The sequence below is a fragment of the Octodon degus genome, unplaced genomic scaffold (assembly GCF_000260255.1).
Source record: "Octodon degus isolate 3935 unplaced genomic scaffold, OctDeg1.0 scaffold00119, whole genome shotgun sequence".
In the NCBI taxonomy this organism is placed as follows: domain Eukaryota; kingdom Metazoa; phylum Chordata; class Mammalia; order Rodentia; family Octodontidae; genus Octodon; species Octodon degus.
The window spans coordinates 1,380,639-1,395,143 of NW_004524695.1; the positions used below are offsets into that span (position 1 = coordinate 1,380,639).

The 14,505-nt window shown below is 39.5% G+C and overlaps 1 protein-coding gene and 1 pseudogene across 2 annotated transcripts in view; both read left to right on the plus strand.

The window, feature by feature from the left end:
• Positions 1-3,526, plus strand: part of LOC101574043 — a 4,928-nt pseudogene extending 1,402 nt beyond the window's left edge.
• The window catches only part of Slc17a1 (solute carrier family 17 member 1), a 25,572-nt gene continuing 12,996 nt past the window's right edge, over positions 1,930-14,505 (plus strand). For both annotated transcript variants that reach the window (XM_004640137.2, XM_023699988.1), the window contains exons 1-5: positions 1,930-2,016; positions 4,125-4,199; positions 11,950-12,116; positions 13,447-13,680; positions 13,821-13,908. In XM_004640137.2, the coding sequence (XP_004640194.1) occupies positions 4,172-4,199; positions 11,950-12,116; positions 13,447-13,680; positions 13,821-13,908 (517 nt within the window). In that variant the 5' untranslated portion in view covers positions 1,930-2,016; positions 4,125-4,171. The remainder of the gene's footprint in view (positions 2,017-4,124; positions 4,200-11,949; positions 12,117-13,446; positions 13,681-13,820; positions 13,909-14,505) is intronic.

Consider the following 14,505-nt stretch of genomic DNA (forward strand, 5'->3'; position numbering starts at 1 on the left):
ATTAAAAAAAAAAGTTTAAAAAAAAAAAAAAGAAGAAGTAATGTTGGAATCAGAAAAACACCATTTAAAAACTTGTACTGAAATGAGAAACTTGGGAAACATTTACTAGCAGTAGCCAAAAGCCAGAGGTAAAAGGTTGATGGAAACTTTATTAACTTATGAGTCATGGGGAGACTCTGTATTTGGTAACTCATCTAACCATGGCTAAGAGTGAGATATCTGCTGTCTTGTGTCTCTAGACAGGAAGCAATTAGGCAGTGCACCATGCCTAAGATGCGCTCTTGCTGAGCCTTAATATAGACCTTATTATTTATAGGATATAAGGGCATAAAGAAATATATTAAATGTCACTAAAAGGAAACAATTTGCCAAATGAGTAATGAAAAACTTTCTGCAAATGACTTTGTTCTGTTGTTATTCTTGTTACTGTTATTTTTAATGCAACAGCAAATATAAAATGGCATGAGAGGATTGTAACAGAATAAAAGAGGTATTAGCACCTAAAGAATTAGTGCATGGGGCCTCTTTATATCATCATTTGAATTAATCAAGTATAAAGGACACAACTTTGAGGCTGCTGGGAAAATTGTTACCTAAATAATGGTTGGGTATTAAATGTTAACTAATGGATTATTATTATTAGTTACCAGATGTATTAATGTCTTGGTAGCAATGTTTTTAAAAGTTCTTATAAGTTAGGTATCCATACTGAATTTTTATAGGAAAACTGACTGTGTCTCAGAGTTCCTTTGAAATAATGATAAAAAATTAAATATGAAAGCTCGACAATCAAATATTGAAAATTATTGATGCTGGTTATTTTAGACTGCTCTACTTTTTTTGACAAGCTTTACATTTTTCTATTTATTTTATTAAAACCATTAAATTCAAAACTTTAATACATAAAACACAGATTCCAGGTGAAGAATCCTTAAGGAGCAATTTCAGTCTCACAAAGCAAACAGAATATGTAATCAGTACTGAAAACCTGAGATTCCAGTACCAGACGAGACACGTTTGTTCCAAAGTGGACATTAAGCACTTGCTGACTGGGCTTTTAATTATTAAAAGCCTCCTTTCCCAGAAATTGCTACTTGAGGTTTGGAAAAGACCAGATAACACATTTTCTGAAACACACAATTCAGTCTAGACTTAAGGATCAAACAATCAACTGAACAACAAGTACTACAATCTCCTGGGCAAAACAATAAACATTTATTTAAGGAAAAAAAATAACCAATTCAACTTGAGAATATCTGATAAATTCAAAACATTTGATGATGATTTGGAACGTATAAGAAAGAATAAAAATGCTTAGCTTGTAGTCAATTAAGCAGAGCACAAAAATCCCTGATTCAAGGGCTCGTGGGCAGGCATCTGAAGCAGGTGACCCCAAGTGAGCACGAGAGACTGTGAGACGAATGTCAAATAGGCACAGACCTTGAGAGGAGATTGAGAAAGGGGGTAACTGTGCAGCCAGCTGAAGGAGAAAGGGGGAGCTGGGAAGGGAGGAAGGGGAGGTCAGAGAACAGAAGAGGAAAAGAGGGTTCAAGAGGAGAAGAGAGAAAGAAGCAAAGGAGGAAGAAAGGAGGAAAGGAAAGGGGGACAGAGGGAGAGAATAAAGCTTCTAGAACGTTTAGCAAACGAGAACATCTCTTCATCAGTAATCTGGAATACAGAGCCATTCGACAGAGCAATCTTAGACTTTTGGAAGGCAAATTCTGCTTCTTGGGCTGGATGAGAACCTGTTCTGCCAGGATAGTGCTGTCAGATTCCCAGGAGCTTTCCAGATTCCTAAATGCATTTTAAGACTTATGCTTCTTAGCAGATTAGATTCAACAGTGAGAGAAAGTTAAAAATTAAACTTTTGGTATTGACACAACGAGGTCAAAGTATTTGGTATGAGACACAGCGAGAAAAAAAAATGTAGAAAATTCAAAAATTAAGCAATATATAAAGTTGAGTTGGAAATTTCTTCACAAGAGCAGGAGGAATCACTCTTCTGTACTGAACCAGGTTAGTCTTCTGCCTCTTACAACATGCTCTCAAAGGGATAGTAATACCTAATTAAATTTTCAGGAGAGAGGGATCCTTCCATGATAGAAATCTCATTTAGTTTTTAGTGATAGGGGAAAATTCTTGAGAAAACAATATGCTTTTCTTCTGAAGCTTTTCACAGGAAAGGAAAAGAATCTTTTTAGGAATGAGTGTGAATTGAATAGTTGTGCACACACAAGGACATAAGAGAAAATGTGTGTTGTGTGGTGCTGGTATTATATGTGAGTGGCTTGGAGTGTTGGTGGTAGAGAATAGCTAAGTCTGTGTCTATGATGTATGTGACATGCTGTGTATAGTGTGTATATGAGTGTTGTATGTGTGGTTATATGGTTTGAACACATGTAGTTGTTATAGTATTGTTTGCATGTTTGGTTTAAGGGCATGTATGTATTAAATACATGCTATGTTGTTATGCTGTGTTGTATGTATTGATTTGTATATTGTGTGGTGAGTGCTATGTGGTACGTGTGTGTATGTATTGAAGTAAACAGTGATCCCTAAAGAGGTTCCAATATGTGATAATGGTGGAGTCACTGATAACTACTTTATGAACTGAGTTGCAGGATTGGGGTGCTTTTCAGGCACCCAGTGTCATATAAATGGAGGAGGCCAGACCTTGAGGGTTAGACTGATAAGTCTACGTGAGTACTGGAAACTGATTTGTAAGGGGCTCCCCAGGATGAAGTAAGTTCATTCAGATTCCTCCTCCTTGATGATCTTCCTGCCAGTAGACACACAATATTCAGACTTGAGGGTACCAGCTGCATTTTCTACGGAACTGAGACTCCACACAGGTTCGCTTAGAGCTATGGAGAATGATTTACCTATCTTCAAGAGGGATAAGGCAATCTCACAGCTATAGTAAGACGCAAAGAGAATTTGTTACCTTTATTCCTTTTCCAGCATTTTTTTTCTCTTTGAATATACAAATTTCCCACCAGTAGCAATCTCCTCGCATCTGAAGGGAGGGTAAAGTCTGCTGGCCATCTAGTCCTTGTTTGTGTAATAACGTCTCCAGTTGTCCTTATGACGGATATTTTTACTGGATATAGAATTCGGTGTAGGCTTTTGTTTGCTATCTATAGTTTTCAATTTTTCTGTATATTTTTAATCAACAACAAAACTCATAAAAGGAATGAAGGAGCTGGATCCTGGGCTGGGGAGGAATGGCGGATGGTTCCTCAGAGTGAAGACCTAAATCCGAGATCACGGCAAAACATCTGAAGTTCATTGTCAGGACTGTGATGGCACAAGATGGGAACGTGGAAGGTGCATACAGGACACTAAACAGAATCCTCACGATGGACGGGCTCACTGAGGACATTAAGTGACGAAGATATTATGAAAAGCCTTGCTGCTGCCACCAGCAGGAAAGCTGCGAAACCTGCAGGCAGATCTACGACATGGAAATGACTCAAAAGATCAACTTCTTGATGAGAAAAAAATCGATCCACTGCAGGGCTGCTGAAGCTTGTAGTTAGGAGGTTCACATCCAATTTGTGTCTCCACGTCTTCTTCCTTGAAACTCATTTTGTTAACCTTTCTCTGTAACGAACTCAGTCACATATACGCAGTAAAGTCTACATACATAAAATCATCCCTCTAGTGAACAGCACCCCCTCTTTTATTACAGAGAAACTGAGTCCAAAGCAGTAAGGAGTAAAGTGGTGGTTGCCTGGCAGAAGGGACAGTTTGGGTCAGAGTTTCAGTTTGCTGAGATGAAAAAGTTCTGAAAATGGACGGTGGTGATGGTTGCAGAGTGAATGTACTGAGTGTGGCTGAAGTGCACACTTAAGAAGTTCAGAGCAGTGATCACAGACCTTTTAGAGCTTTCAATGAACAAACAGTCCACTGCAGCACACCTGAAATAGGCTTGCCACCACTAATTTGGAGCATAATAAAAACGTTTTTGAAACATCGGGGAAAAAAGAAACTCAAAAAAGGAAGCTCATAATGAAGAAGATGCTGGAACAGAGTACCTTTCAGAGCAGAACTTGAAGGACACTGGTCTGTTGTTTCCCTGAGTTGTGTTGATGTCCATGTGTTTTTTTTTTTTTTACCCACAGTGGATGCAGAACAAGCTCTTCAGGAAAAAGAGAAGTGGAGTCCACAAATGGAGAACCAAGTCCTTCCTAAGAAAGGTAGCATTCTAGTCTCCCTAACACTTACAGGTTTTCTCCTTCTGAAATATAACTCCCTGTATCCTAGGAAGAGTTTCTCTGTGGAAACCAATTGAGAGTCTGAGAGATGTTTCAGGAAAATGGTGGAGGAAAAATATCAGAAAATCCCTGAATTAAAAAAAAAAAAATCCATGCACCCTTGTTGTTCATACTTGAAGCTACTATTCTGCTCTTGTACACTTCCCATTTTATTGCTTGGTGAAGAACATCAAAAAGGGTCCAATGATTTTTGTTCCACCCTCAAGGAGAGGCAAATAGATCTATGAATGGAAGTAAGGCAAGATGAATGCTGCTGAGTCTGCTTCCTTGGAAAGCAGTACTTGGATATTGATTCAATATATTTTGAGAGAACCTAAACAGGATGGGATCAGGACAGAAAGATTTACTACAACTTGGGTAAGATTTTTGTCTCAGTCATGCTAGGCAAAATTTCAGAAGAGGAGGAGAAGAACAGTGAATTATATGATTTCTTTGTTAATGTAAGGGCTAGCAGTCTATTCAATTTTATATTTATTTTTGTACCATTTAAAATTTTTAATTTCTATTTCATTTGCTCAAATTTAAATATATATATATATATATATTTGTATTTATATCACTGACCCCTGCCTTATGCTTAGCGTTTTTTTTCCTTTTAGATCTTTGACTTGTTTCTTTGTTCAGATACCAAATGTTTGAGTTCCCAACTCTCTGATAAATGTGTTTAGAGCTATACATTGTGGTAAGAAGTTCATGAGTTTGACATGCAGTATTCTTACTACTCCTTAGTCCCAAACACTTAAGAATCCCCTTGTAATCTTTTGACTCAAGATTTATTTAGACATTAATTGATGGTCTTCCTTGAGGACAAAGAGCAGAAATGAACAAAACTTGAAAGGTTAGTCCAGGAGGAAGATTGGCTTTCTCTGCCACATCGTGCACAGCTTTCAAAGTTCACAGGCTGAGGACAGCAGAGAGGGTGGAGAAAAAAGGACAAGATTCAGAATACAGAAACTAAGGCCAGATGGAGCCCTCTCTCCAGATGGGAGAAGAACTCAGAAAGGAAGAAGGAGGAGGAAGAGGCAGGAGGGAGGGGCCAATGGATGCCATGTCCCACAAATCTGTGGAGATTACTGGGGCTTCCAGTAATTAGCAAGGACTGGATAATTGTGCAGGCAGGTGTTTCCTTGTCAGTTGGAGACCTATCCAACAGTCTCTCCACACTCCAAGGAATTTTGGTTTAATTGTCTTAATAATTTTTTGATGACTTATAAAACCCAATCATAACATTTAACTTATTTTGTGTTAAATGGGAGACTAGTTGAGAGACTCTCAAATCATAATATCTTAAGAACAATATACATTTCATTTACAGAACTAATGTTAGCATCATTATGTTTCCAACTTGAGTGGTCAGCTTTGTCAATGTCCCCCTCCCTGGCAAACATTGTAGTCACTGCCTCTGCAGCCATGTCTGCCATTTTTTCCCTAGCTTTTGCCTTCTCCCATTTGGGCTGTTGTGGCTCCGGTGGCTCTCAGTCATGGGTGGGGTGAAAGGAGCCATGGGCATAGCTGGCAGGCAGGGTCCTGCTGAGTCTACCTGGGATTTGAATTTGGAGACCTCTCCCCACAGGCCCACACCTCTCTGTCCTGAGGCACTGTGCTGTGCTGAGTTGGCTGCACAGGTAACCTGATCCGCATACAAATAAATCATGTCCCTTCCACAATAAATAATTCCCCAGACTTAAACATGGTTTAGCTATTTCTTTTTTTTGTCCCTTACAGATCCTTTCTTATCTGATTGAGCAAAGTTAAAGGGTTTAAGCTCTCTAGAGGGGCAATTACTCTGCCATCACTTTTCTGCTCAGGACTTAATTTTATAGTACTCTGAGCCAGATCCTCTGTGGTCATCTCAAGAGGTACATGACCATTAAGACACTCCCTGATTTAGGTCCACAAAAAAGTAAGTATAAGAATCCATAATAGAATGAGGATTTGTATACACATCTGTTATTCTTGAGAGCCTACTTGCTTCATGTTTAACACCTGATAGAAGAAATACACCTCTCTCCCTTTTGTTTTCTTGTGAGCCTGTTTTGCTCTTTTGGCCCTAGTGAACCCATTCTTCTCATTGGCCCTAGTGAACATATTTTCCTCTTCAGCTTCTCTGGAATCTATTTTTTCTGTGTGTGCACAGCTAGAGGTTTCCTCTTACCTGCTATCTGATACATTTCCTTATACCCTGGTGCTCTGATGCCACATTGCCACATCCCATGCAGCTCTCAAAGTTTCCAGGGGAGAGGATGGTAAGAGGATGCAGAAGAAAAGACAAGATTTAGAATGTAGGAAACTGAGGCAAGATGAAGCCCTCTTTCTGTATGGGAGAAGTGAGGAAGGAAAAAGTAAGAGGAAGAACAGGAAAAGGAAAAGGAGGGAAAAGAGGAGGAAAGGAGAGAGCAAGCGAGAGCCTCAATGGGTACAGCACGTTTATTTATACACCTGGGCATTTGAGTGCCACTTGAAACACCTTTACCTCTAGTTTATTCACATGACTTGTCTGGGGCCTCAGTGTTCCTGACACCCGAACAGTTTATTCATGCAAATTGCCTCCAAGGCTCTGTGTTCTTGAGGCTGACCTTGTCCCAAGCCCCACATTTCATCCATCTCCAAGTTCAGCTGCTCTTCTTACTGCATTTGGTGAGGGCTGCCATCCCCAAAGTTTCAGTCCTCTCACTCTGCTCTTGCTGTCTCAGTCTCCTGTCCACTCACAGGAGGGTGTGTGTCTATGGCTTGAGATGGATTTTTGTTTGGTTTGGTTGTTGATTTTTTTCAGAAGACACAAAAATGATGAGTTCAGGCTAAAAATCAAGACAGAACTGGCTGATGATTAAATGTGCCCAAGGCATCTAGGCCATACAACCCTGAATATGCCTGATCTTGCTGAATTTCTCAGAGGCATGTCTTGGCAGTACCCTGCTGAGGCTAGGCAGCTGTGTGCTCATCCTTTGAGGACCCATAAGCCCTTGGTATCTCAGTATTTGGTGTGAGGCCTCTTTTCATGCTCTTTCATTGTTAGGGTCATGGCATTTGACTGCTGTTATCCCCAGAGAGGCCAAAATTCTGAGATCAAATGTCTCAAAGCAAAATCTGCCTTCAATGCTCAGTTTTGAGGACCTTGTTTTCACTAAGATCTTAGCCTTAATATTTCATCTTTCCTGCCAGATTATATATGCTTTTAATGAAATAGATTCAGTATTTTTTAATCTGCTTACAGTTTTAGTCCAGGAAACCAGCCAACTAATTTGTTTGCTATTAACGCAGTTTTCTATTTACTTGCATAAACTAAACAGTGTTTTACTGTTTGTTTGTTTGTTTGTTTGTTTGTTTTTTAATGACTGGGATCAAATATAAGACCTTCACATTTAGCTGCACTCCCCAATGCTTTTTATCTTGAGAGAAAGTCTTGCCCAGGCAGGACTTATTTTATACTCTTCTGCCTCAGCCTCCCAAATTCTGGGATTATAAGCATGCGTCACCACACCCAGCTTTCCTCAGTGTTTTAAGAATTGTAAGGTTGGTGAGATAGCTCAGCAGACAAAGTACCTGCTTAGGCAAGAGCAGGGACGAGGGTTCCATCCCTGGCACCACATGTCATGCTAGCCCACCCCCAGGCGCACTGAGCTAGCCACTGAGACCAGGTGTGGTGGCGCACACCGGTAATCCCAGCACTAGGGAGGCTGAAAATAGGAGGATCACTGCAAGTCTGAGCTGTGTAGTGAAACTCTGCACACAATCCATCCCTCAAAAAATCCATGGTTCCCCAAAAGTTTTATTGTGAATAAATCTTAACTCCAAGCAGAGTATACTTTTATCTTTTAAACTCTTATACTTTTATCTAATTAATTTGTGTTAAATGTTTACCAACTTTCTAATATTAAAAAATCTTTCATTCCTAAAACAAACCTTAGTTTTAATATATTTTTAAAGTATTTTTTAAAAAATATTGAATTTATTTTGTTAATATTTTATTTAGGGTTTTCATATCATTATTTATAGTTTTAAAGGATAGATTGCTTTATATATCGGGTTATTCTATTAAATGTATAAGTATTTTTATATAATCCTATAGAACTGAATTTTGTGTTGTTATGCAGTTCTTTTTTATTAATTTTATTGAGAAAAATAGCAAGGAGACAGTTACAAAATGGGTTAGTAGAACAGTTAAAATAATTAATACATTTCATATTGTTGTTTTTATAGTAGTTATTCATAGTATAAGATTCAGACATGATATCTTGTCTGCACACTGCTAGTACAAATTTTTCTTCTCATTGAACTGAGGTATAAAAAGTAAAGCCATTTTAATATGCTGAGCTGTAAAAGGCTCAAGTCAACAACTTTTGACATGGTCAGTTCTGTGGATAACCCACTACTATTGTGGGCTACTGGACTATATTGGATTATTTTGCTGAATTCACACACCTACAATATTTGAATGGCAATGAAATACTCACCTCTGACAAAACAAAACAAAAAAGGGGGATATAAGTAAAGGACCATTTTGTAGTCAAAATATATATATACAGATATATATGTATATCTGTATATACAAAAGTTAAGATAGATATACAGCTACTTTCTCTTAGTTCAGTGAGAAGAGAGATTTGTAAGACTGGTGAGATAGCTCAGTAGACAAAGCACCTGCTTAGGCAAGCACAGGGACCAGGATTCCATCCCTGGCACCACATGCCATGCTGGCCCACCCCCAGGTGCATTGAGCTAATCACTGAGACCAGGTGTGGTGGCAGACACCTGTAATCCCAGCACTAGCAATGCTGAAAATAAGAGGATCACTACAAGTCTGAGCTGCATAGTGAGACCCTACACACAAAACACCCTGCACACAAGAAGTATGCAATTCTTGTGGACTGAAGTAAGAGGTGGTAAATTCTAGTGTTCTATAGCAAGATAGGATAACTATAGCCCACAAAAACCTATCACATATTTTATGAATAACTACAAGAGAGGACCTCAAGGGCTCTAAGCACAAAGTAATAATAAGGAGATGGAAATGATAATTTGCCTGATTTACTCACTGTGCATTGTACACATGTGGAAATCTCACACAGCACCTCATCAATATGTATAGTGATTACATGTTAATCAAACGATTTCTGGAGATGTTTATGGAGATGGAATTGCTCACCACCCAGTACGCACAGCACGTACATGCCTGTCAGAGCTCTCCGAAGGATCCAAACCAATAGAACACATACAAGTATCAAAAGGGACTGATTAGATTGCCTAACCTGATCAGAGGCTGAGTAGTCCCACCATGGCCAGGGAGCTGGGGAAGCTGTTGGCTGTCCTGTCCAGGAAGCCTGAAGCCTCAAAACAAGAAGAATCAATGATACATCTCTCAGTCATGAGGGCCTGGAAGGCTCCTGCAGAGTTGTAGGTGTGAGGCTGTGCCCAAAGGACGAAGAATGTGGAGCCTGCTGTGCACTTGTGGCAGCATCAGCAAAAACTGTTCTTGGTGAAGTGGGATCAAACATAGGCATTCATGAGTTTCCCTCTTCTCCCCCCTTTCATGCCATCTGGCCCCAAACCTACTGGATCCCCCTAGACACATCCAGAATCATGCTTCATAATTTTTTCTAGGCATCAGTCTATCCACTCAAGCTGACAACCAAGGTCATGCTTCACAATAACAGCATGTGTTGTATTACCGTATTGTGCTTCATATATATGTACAATTAAAATAATATTTAGCTGAACTTCAACATTTTTAGGAATAAGGGACCCCCTTTTCCCTTCCTCTTCCTCCTCTTGGAATTCTAATGTTTGTAGTTTCTGATTCACCATTATATGATGAAAGAGTTAGTGTTGACAGTCTAGATGAATTTCAACAATGAAATTGTCACTTTGGTTTCACAAGTCCAGACAGAAATGGTGCCCCACGTTGCTTTACTCTTAACAGATTTATCTAGACTTGATTTAGAGGGTGAGATTTTCAGATTTTACACTGAGCTTTCAGTGAGGAATCAGGCTAAAGGTGATATTGTAATAAGTGCACGTGGGGTGAACATCAATCTTCAAGTCAAGAGCATAGAATGTGACCAGCCAAATTCTAAGATCACCACCTAAGATTCCCGAATGCTGGTGCAGCTCATACAACATCTTCCAATTAACTAGGCAAACACTGAGCTAGGTGCCATGTGACAGAGTCTTTCAGAAGTCACCGTTCTCCCAATCTGGTGGGTTTTAAATGGGGAAATGGTCCCAGCAAGCCTGAACTAACCAAGAACCCTCTAAATGGGAGTCTAAACATCAGCAATGGAGCAGTCAGATTCAAGTGTGAGCAGTCAACGGCATCAAGAAGAGACTTACTGTTGACTTGGAGACAGAAGAGTCGTGTAGATTAGTTTTACCTGTTTCTGAACTTCATAAAAACAGATTGCTACAGTAGACAACCTCTGGTGTCCAAACTTATTAGCCAAGTATCATTGTTGAAATTCATCTAGACTGTCAAGAATATCAATGATTCTTTCTTTTTCAAAAACTATATTAGTACTGTACAGATTTGCAGCACATAATGCTCACATTCCTTGAGCAGAGTTGGGCATGTACACAGAACACGTTTTAGTCCCTTTGCATCCCCTTTCCCTCCTCTCCTTTACCCTCGCTTCATCCCTGATCCTCTTTTCCTTTTAAAAAGATCTATCTCCCTACTCCCTGTTATCTAATCTTTATTTTTCTCTTTATTTGTGTTTTGGATTCCTCATATGATTAAGAAAGCATGTGATATTTAAACTTGAATTTCTCATTTCTTTCACTTAATATCCTAATCACTCAAAGTGCATTCATTTTTCTACAAATGACTCGAGTTTATTTGTCTATATGGCGGAGTAGTACTCCACTGTGTATAAATACACACCTGTTAGTGGGCATGTAGACTGCTTCCAAGACTTAGCTATTACAAATTTTATTGCCATAGCCATGGGCATCATGCACCACTGTACTATAATCATAACTCTCTTGAGAAGCTATCTGGAAGGGGAATCTCTGGGTCAAATAGAATTTCTAGCTTTAGTTTGGTGAGGAATTTCCATTCTCATTTCCATAGCGGTTATGCTAGTTTACATTCCCATCAACAATAGAGAAGTGTTCTTTTTTCCCCACACACCCTTACTAGCATTTGTTATTATTAGATTTCTTGATGCTGGCTATTTTGCCAGGGGGGATCTCAGTGCTATTTTAATTTTAATCCTGAGGATTATGCTTTGTATTATTATGCCACAATATGGCCATTCTTTCTAACAGTTCTGCTATTTTGAATAAAGCAGTTACGAATATTTCTGTGCAAGACTTTTTTATAAATTCATTGGAATAGACATTACTTCCTCCATTAAATTAGGCCAATATATGTATTCATACCTGACTATGCAAGTGTATATTTCTGGTTTCCCTACTTTCTTCTGATGGGTACTTTCTTCTGTATGTCTTAATGTCTTAATTCTCTGGAACATTTTATTTGGAATTATATTTTAAAGTGACTGGGATTATTGTTACTTCAGTCACACATCTTATATCCTAATTTCTCAAACACCATGAGTACAATAAAATTTAATTTAATCATTCAGGTTCTGGACTTCTGCATGGCTCTCCCTGAAATTAAAGTGTATCTGTATCTCAGCTGATCCATAATTGGGATCTCTGTACTTCTTCCCAGTGCCAGGCTTCTTCTCCTTCCGCTATGGCTTGTCCCTGCTCCTGCACTTCTGCAATGGGGCCCTAATGATGCAGCGTACAAGCCTGAGCCTTACAATGGTGGTGATGGTGAATGGCACAATGGGGCCCACCAATTTCTCTTCAAGGGAGAATTCAAACAACATAAAGGTATGTCAAAAACATTATCCACAGCCATAACTTCAAAAATCCTACCATGTTAATTTGTATAAAGCTTAAATATTATTGACAGGACGATAATCATTAGGAAGATATTATTTCAGACTAGTGGGTTATTTCCTCAACCTACGAAGAATTTCAAGGCAGAAAGCCAACAGAAGACTGAGCAAGTGTATTTATTGTAGAGCAAAAGCAGAAAGCAGCCTCTATTTTAAAGTGAAAACAAAAGCCTGCAATATACTGAACCTGAGAGGGAATCCAAATGGGTCACCGAGCCGGGCGTGGTGGCGTGAGCCTGTAGTCCTTCCTACCCTGGAGGCCAAAGTGGGAGGATTGCTTGCATCCAGGATTTCTGGGCTGCAGTGCCCTATGCTGATCAGATGTCTACACTAAGTTCAGCACCAACGTGGTGACCTCTCAGGAGGGCACAGTGAACCACCAGGTTGCCTAAGGAGGGGTGAACCAGCCCACATCAGAAACGGAGCTGGTCAAAACTCCCATGCTGATCAAATGGGTCACCAAGGGGGGCTTTTATATACAAAAAATTACTACATCTCAGCCAGGTTGAGATCAGCCTATGGAGTGACAAGCAGGAAAGTTTGACCTAGAAGTACGCCCAAAGGGGAAATGCATCATTAATTGTAACTTCTCTAAAACTGGTGGAACAAACAGAACGAAGACACTCATTAAAGAGGATTGGATAGCTTATTCCTAGGCAAGAAAAATCTCTCCAATCCAATGAGAATTTTGTTTGCTGCCTCTGAGGCCCTGGCAGTGGCCATCACATCCTTCCCTGGGCTGTCCTGACTCCTTGTCTGGCTGCCTGTTCTGCCTGTAGGACATTTTTTGCCATAATCCTCCCCACACTCCCCTCCCTTGGTAGCCCAGCCTCATTCTCAGAAATCCTTTCATCTTCCCACAGCCCTTGCTTGTCCCCGTACACATCAAGTTTTACAGAAACTGACAGAAGTCTTGATCTAACTTGCCAGTAATGTGTTAAATAGGCATGACCTAAATTAAGGACACCTCCCTATCTGTGAAGTCTGAAACACTTCTAGGGCCTAGCATTTTTAATAAAGGATCCTCAATCTATAATTGAAAACCTCAATGATTATATATATATATATATATATATATACATACATATACATATACATATATATATATATATATATATATATTATAAAGGAATACAGGTAGCCCTTTGACAGAAAGTATTAGGGAGGGAGGGCTACTTTTCATGACTTATCAAGAAGACCACACTCTCCAGCACCCTAGCTATTACCATGGCTCCACAGTATGTGTCTCCCTTCTCTTTCAGGGCCCTGTCTATAATTGGAGCCCTGAAATACAAGGGATCATCTTAAGTTCCATCTTCTATGGCACAATCATTGTTCAAATACCTGTTGGATGCTTATCTGGAATATTCTCTACAAAGAACATGATTGCCTTTGGATTATTCCTCAGCTCTGTGCTCACTCTGCTCATCCCAGCAGCTGCTCAAGTTGGAGAAAATTTGCTCATTGCATGTCGAGTAGTCCAGGGAATGGCTCAGGTATTATGATAACATATATTACAATAATGTTTATGGAATTTAAATTAAATTCACAAGAGCATTTAAGATTTAAATTCACAGTAAGATTTAAATTCACAATACGTATCAGCAATTACATGGCTGAATCTTTCTTATTTTAGGGAGCAATGTCAGTATTCCAGCATAATATATGGATCCAGTGGGCCCCTCCCTTGGAACGAGGCCGACTCACCTCTATAAGTGTATCAGGTAAAGATTTAGGACCTAGAATGTTTTATTGTCATCTTATTGTACCCTGTTCTTCTTTATGGCCATAGAAATATATTTTGAACTGGTGAGGGCTTTGCAAATTGTCAATGCTAGATTTCCTGCTTTAAAAAAGAGTAATTTCAGATTAAAATGCCTGCTTAGGCAGATGCAGGGGCCAGGAGTTCAATCCCTGGCCTGCTGTGCCAGCCCTGCCCCCAGGGCATGCTGAGCTTGCAATTGAGACTGGGTATGGTGGCGCGCATCTGTAATCTGAGCACTTGGGAGGCTATAAACAGGAGGTTCACTACGAGTCTGATCTACACAGTGAGACCCTATACATCCTGTACACCCTGTCCTAAATACAAAAAGAAACAAAAGCAAACAAACAGATAAAAAAAGGGGAATTTGTCTTGGGGGGAAAATTTAAATTCCATCAGCATTATTGTAATATACATTATTACAATACGAAAAAAAGGCTAGAGGAGCAAAACCTTATTACTTGCTTCTGATGAGTGGTAAGCTATTTATTTCACAGGATATTGCTCATGGCTACAGAGCAGTCACCTCCTCTCTATTTTCAGATGTCTGCATTAATTT